Source organism: Montipora foliosa, chromosome 14, assembly GCF_036669935.1.
Source record: "Montipora foliosa isolate CH-2021 chromosome 14, ASM3666993v2, whole genome shotgun sequence".
Lineage (NCBI taxonomy): Eukaryota > Metazoa > Cnidaria > Anthozoa > Scleractinia > Acroporidae > Montipora > Montipora foliosa.
In genome coordinates, this window is record NC_090882.1 from 7,401,312 (window position 1) to 7,407,730 (window position 6,419).

The 6,419-nt window shown below is 42.1% G+C and overlaps 2 protein-coding genes across 2 annotated transcripts in view; both read right to left on the bottom strand.

Moving 5' to 3' along the window:
* Positions 1 to 230: 230 nt before the first annotated feature.
* Positions 231 to 2,015, bottom strand: LOC137984396 (kelch-like protein 3). Its single transcript, XM_068831577.1, has one exon. It carries the CDS (start codon positions 2,013 to 2,015, stop codon positions 231 to 233), a length of 1,785 nt encoding a protein of 594 aa, XP_068687678.1.
* Positions 2,016 to 5,005: 2,990 nt separating this feature from the next.
* The window catches only part of LOC137984397 (kelch-like protein 12), a 1,779-nt gene continuing 365 nt past the window's right edge, over positions 5,006 to 6,419 (bottom strand). Inside the window, exon 1 of the mRNA XM_068831578.1 lies at positions 5,006 to 6,419. This exon is cut by the window's right edge and continues 365 nt beyond it. Within this exon, the coding sequence (XP_068687679.1) occupies positions 5,006 to 6,419 (1,414 nt within the window).

Here is a 6,419-nt window from a genome sequence, read left to right on the forward strand (position 1 = left end):
CCATGTTATGGTCAAGCGTCAAGTGTACATGTATTTAGCAGTGATGCACAACAAATTTAACCCACATGTGACACCAAGCCTGGGAATGGAACCTGGACCACATTGGTGGGAGGTGAGTGCTCTTAACACTTGCCATCCCTACTTCCAAAGAAAAGTATACTACATATCTATATTATGATGATGATGATGGTGATTACTATTAGAAATCTAGAACCTAATGAGTGCTTCATTTAGTTTAGTGGATGCAGTTTGTCAATCACTTGTTTGCAAAATGTTGCAAAACAAGACTGAAAGATGTTCTCCATCCCATGTTCCTCAGACATCTCAAAGCTTTCAACTGGTATGACTGATTTCTCCATCCACTCTTTGCTATCTGAATCAAGCTCTTCAACAGTTAACAGTCTTGGGCTACAAATTCTACGATTCTCAGTTAGTGTAGTTGTTCCACCCAATACAAACAGCCTTCCTTCACAGCACACCATGCTTGCATAACTTCGAGGTACCTTCAGACTGGGCATCAGCTGCCACTCATCACATGAGGGATCGTACACTTCACAGGAGCTCAATGATCCCCCTCCACGGTTTCTACCACCTGCTACATAAATCTTGCCGTCCATTGCTGCTCCAAAAGCACTGTACCTTCCCTCAATTAGACTAGCAACCTTTTCCCATTTGTTATTGTGAGGATCAAACTTTGATGCACTTGACAGGACATTTCCACTACTTGCTATTTTGCCACCTATAACATAGATGTGTTCCTCATCGCTCACAACACAGGGGTCATCCTTTTTGGATGGGGCATTCATTTCAAACCAATTATTGGTTCCTGCTTCGTATTGGTAGATATGGCATCCTGACGAAGAAGAAAATGACAATCCATACAGAACATCATTTAAAGCTATTATATGTTGAAAACTGTAATGGTCGTCATCAAAACTGGCTTGTAAAATTGACCCCCAGGTGTTCATAGCTGGTTTGTAGTATTCCATCACCACTGACTCACCCATCTCGAAAACCTCACTATCAGCAATGTAAACTTTACTTCTGCACTGGACTAGAAAGTGGTCTTGATGAAAAAATGGTGCATCTGTCAGTCTATACCACTTGTTTTGCTTTGGAAAGTAGCCTAATGCCTTTCTCCCTCCACAAACAAAAATTCCATTCATGTGTTGTATCTCCTGGCATTTCCTTGGTTGTTGTTGATGAATGTGCCCATCAATAGAATTCAATATTACTTTCATAGTATCTGCCAAAAACTTTACAGCAAACTCGTAATTTTTAGTAATGAGTTCTTCTTCTAACAATTCCTTCTGCAAAAAATCACGTGATACTGACGTCAAACGGATTTGATGCAATAATTCAGGAAAGTCTCCTTCTCTTTCACTTTTGCTGTGTGACACCCACCTCACAATTCCCTTGAACACGTCATCCTCAGCATTCACAATGATGTCATCACTAGACACCCATTCCAGCACTTGCTTTGCTTCAAGCTTCAAAAAATCTTCGGTTTCCATGACATCTGTGAAATTTGAGTTGATCACCTGGCGGACTTCCTTTTTTAATTCCAAGCACTGATACTTCTCAGCAAAATAATAGTTGAAAATACAATTCTCAGTTGTGACAATATCCTTTAAGAAACTCTCTGCCATTGTTTTTAAACCTGGTAAAAGGAGGTAATTCGCTGTTGCAATCAGATTGTGGGCTCCTTCTTCGGTAACCAAAAGGTTGCCAGTATAAACGTACTTCAACACGTCTTCCATGACAGCTTCAGTTGCCTCTTCAAGGTCCACTGTGATCAGTTTTTCGCTGCTTTCTTTCATGTCGCTGTTCAGAAGAGTCAGAAAGAACGGGCTGCTTGCGGCTAGAATAGCTTTATGCCCTGTGAATTGCTTTCCTTTCACCGAGATCGTTATATCACAGAAACCTTCATTTCTTCTCAGAATATCAAGACGTTGGCCAAGTTCCTGAAGATGCTTAGAAGGGTCTGATGACATGAGCTCATTCACTGCCTCCATTTTAGCTTTGCATCGACACTTGTGCCCTGAAGTAGAGTACTACGCATCACGCCTTGCAAGCGAACCTTACAACCCACAATGCTTCGGTGCTAGTATTAGAACCCAACAGTGGCGGACGAAACCGGGTATATACCCCATGGGAGAATGCCATGGATGCACCGTAGTACTAAGCTTTGTACTGTATTATTATATAAACATCACTTACTAGTCTACACGTTCTTGGGGTACTTGAGCCTACTTGGGGTTCTTGTCCTACTCGAGGTTCTTGGCCTAATTGAGGTTCTTCTCCTACTTAAGGTTCTTGGCCTACTTAAGGTTCGCGGCCTACTCGATGTTCTTGGCCGCTTCTCGAGGTTCTTGGCCTACTCGAGGTTCTTGGCCTACTTAAGGTTCTTGGCCTACTCGAGGGTCTTGGCCTACTCGAGGTTCTTGGCCTACTCGAGGTTCTTGCTACTCGTGGTTCTTGGCCTTCTCGAGGTTCTTGGCCTACTCGAGGTTCTTGGCCTACTCGAGGTTCTTGGCCTACTCGTGGTTCTTGGCCTACTCAAGGTTCTTTTCCTACTCGAGGTTCTTGGCCTACTCAAAGTTCTTGTCCTATTCGAGGTTCTTGGCCTACTTGAGGTTCTTAACCTACTTGAGATTCTTGGCCTACTCGACGTTCTTGGCCTACTTTATGTTTTTAACATACTTGAGGTTCTTCTCCTACTCGAGGTTCTTGGCCTACTCGAGGTTCTTGGCCTACTTAAGGTTCTTGGCCTACTCGTGGTTCTTGGCCTACTCGAGGTTCTTCTCCTTCTCGAGGTTCTTGGCCTACTAGAGGTTCTTGGCCTACTCTAGGTTCTTGGCCTATTCGAGGTTCTTCTCCTTCTCGAGGTTCTTGGCCTACTCGAGGTTCTTGGCGTACTTGAGGTTCTTCTCCTACTCGAGCTTCTTGGCCTACTCGAGTAGGCAGGGCTGGCGCAGTGTTGAGAGCACTCGCCTTCCACCAATGTGGCCCGGGTTCGATTCCCAGACTCGGCGTCATATGTGGGTTGAGTTTGTTGGTTCTCTAATCTGCACCGCTAGGTTTTCTCCGGGTACTCCGGTTTCCCCTCTCCTCAAAAACCAACATTTGACTTGATTTTCGTTCATTGTTAATTTCAGTTTACAGTGTCCCCAATTAGTGCTCCAGCGCTAGAACGACTTAGTAGACACTTAAATAAAGATCCTTTCTTTTCTTTCTTTCTCGTGGTTCTTGGCCTTCTCGAGGTTCTTGGCCTACTCGAGGTTCTTGGCCTACTTAAGGTTCTTGGCCTACTCGTGGTTCTTGGCCTACTCGAGGTTCTTCTCCTACTCGAGGTTCTTGGCCTACTCAAAGTTCTTGTCCTACTCGAGGAACTTGGCCTACTTGAGGTTCTTAACTTACTTGAGATTCTTGGCCTACTCGACGTTCTAGGCCTACTTTATGTTTTTAACATACTTGAGATTCTTCTCCTACTCGAGGTTCTTGGCCTACTTGAGGTTCTTCTCCTACTCGAGGTTCTCAGTTGGCCTACTCGTGGTTCTTGGCCTACTCGAGGTTCTTCTCCTTCTCGAGGTTCTTGGCCTACTAGAGGTTCTTGGCGTACTTGAGGTTCTTGGCCTACTCTAGGTTCTTGGCCTACTCGAGGTTCTTTAGCTACGCGAGGTTCTTGGCCTACTTAAGGTTCTTGGCCTACTCGAGGTTATTGGCCTACCATTGAGGTTCTTCTCTTACTCGAGGTTCTTGGCCTACTTAAGGTTCCTGGCCTACTCGAGTTTCTTGGCCTACTCGATGTGCTGGTGCTACTTGAGCTTCTAGGGGTTCTTGAACAATTTGGCCTGCTCGGAAAACTATAGCCTTTTTTGAATAAATTGCTTGTAGACTTAATATTAAAATTGAGATTAACCAATCGTTTAAATTGACTTAGAGATATAGCCTCTCTCATATCACAGGACAGGCTGTTCCAGAGAACTGTTCCGCTATAACTAAAGCTGTTCGCGGAAACGGAACAATTAATTTGTTAACAGAGCCCTTCAAGCTTTAAAAGTAAGCTGGGTGAAAAAATACCTTGACAACGGAAATGATGCAAAATGGAAGCTGTTCTTCAATATACAATTAAGAGACTTAGGTAATGTCCACAAAAAGGATTTATCTCCTTACTTCAAAGCATCGGATGTATTCTTGCAGGAAATTTTACAAGCCTGGTCAAGTATTGTCTACGAAGCTAAAAATTATTCAAAGAAGCAGTTTAACTATCTCTTTCGCATCAATAATAAACCAATACACTATATAGCATGGTCCTCTCGAGGAAAACAGAATATTGTTCATTTGATGGAAAATGAGACTAGATTTCTATCTTAAGTTTCTCTTTATTTAAAGAACGATATAACATAACGACTAACTTTCTTTCTTTCTGTGGAGTAATATCAGCAACAAAAGATTTCGTTATAAACATTAATGAAGACGATTCTCAGGAAAACACCAACTAATTGAATTGGGGGAACTAATTGCTTGTCAACAGGGAGGCCAGATTGGACTAATTAAGAAAATTACATGACAATAACAGGGAAAAAAAAGGGAGGGGGAAAAGGAGATAACATTCCGACAGTCACAGCGACTGAATTATTTTACGCCACTTCTTTTTAAATGCTTACTGCCTTTAATTCCGAAAAACGCCAAAAACTGTAACTCAATCTTAACTCAAACTTAACTCAACTCAACTCAAACTCAACTCAACTCGTAACTCGATGAATAGCCGATCCCGTTATTCCAGCGGTTTTCAATTGATTGTCGTAAAAACAAAACCAAAGCAATTGCTGTAGTCTGGTAATCAAACCCCGGCCACATTGGTGGGAGGGGGGTGGTCTCACCACTGTGCAATCCCTACTTCCAAAGACAAAAATATAAAAAAGACATTGCTCCATAAAAGTATTAATATTATGATAGTCATTAGCCTTATTAGAAATCTAGAACCTGATCAATGCTTCATTTAACTTAGTGGATACAGTTTGTCAATCACTTGTTTGCAAAATTGTACAGAAGAAGCCCGAAATAAGTTCTGCCACTTTTGGTCCTCAGACATCTCAAAGCTTTCAACTGGTATAACTGATTTGTCCATCCACATTTTCCTCTCTGAATCAAACTCTTCAACAGTTAATGGTCTTGAGCTTCTTTTTCTACTTAGTATAGTTGTTCCACCCAAAACATACAGCCTTCCTTCACAGCACACCATGCTTGCATAACATCGAGGTACCTTCAGACTGGGCATCAGCTGCCACTCATCAGATGAGGGATTGTACATTTCACAGGAGCTCATTGATCCCCCTCCACGGTTTCTACCACCTGCTACATAAATCTTGCCACCCATTACTACTCCAAAAGCCCTATACCTTCCCTCATTGAGACTCGCAATCACTTCCCATTTGTTATTGTGAGGATCAAACCTTGATGCAGTTGACAGGACAGGAATTCCAAAAGACATTAATTTGCCACCTATAACATAGATGTGTTCCTCATCACTCACAACACAGGGGTCGCCCTTTCTGGGTGGAGCATTCATTTCCAACCAATTATTGGTTCCTGCATCATATTGGTAGATATGACATCCTGACAAAGAATTACATGACAGTCCATACAGAACATCATTCAAAACTGTTACTTGTAAAAAGCTGTCAAGGTAGTCATTAGAACTGGTAGTTTGTAAAATGGACCCCCAGGTGTTCATAGCTGGCTTGTGGTACTCCATCACCTCTGACTCACCCATCTTGCGTGACTGACTATCAGCAATGTAAACTTTACTTCTACACTGGACTAGAAAGTGGTCTTGATGAAAAAATGGTGCATCTGCTAGCCTGTACCACTTGTTTTGCTTTGGAAAGAAGCCTAATGCCTTTCTCCCTCCACACACAAAAATTCCATTCATGTGTATCTCCTGGCATTTCCTTGGTTGTCGTTGATGACTGCGCCCATCAGTGGAATTCAATATCACTTTCATAGCATCTGCCATAAACTTCACATGAAACTCATAATTTTTGGTAATCAGTTCTTCTTCTAACAATTCCTTCTGTAAAAAATCACTTGATACTGATGTAAGACGGATTTGATGCAATAATTCAGGAAAGTCTCTTTCTCTTTCACTTTTGCTGTGAGACACCCACCTCACAATTCCCTCGAACACGTCATCCTCAGCATTCACAATGATGTCATCACTAGACACCCATTCCAGCACTTGCTTTGCTTCAAGCTTCAAAAACTCTTCAGTTTCCATGACATGTGTGAAATTTGAGTTGATCACCTGATGGGCTTTCTCTTTCAATTCCAAGCACTGATACTTTTCAGCAAAATAATAGTTAAAAATGCAATTCTCAATTGTGAAAATATCCTTTAAGAAACTCTCCGCCATG

Coding starts and splice junctions, on each gene's coding strand:
- LOC137984396 (XM_068831577.1), bottom strand. CDS start 2,015: ATGGAGGCAGTGAATGAGCTCATGTCATCAGACCCTTCTAAGCATCTT.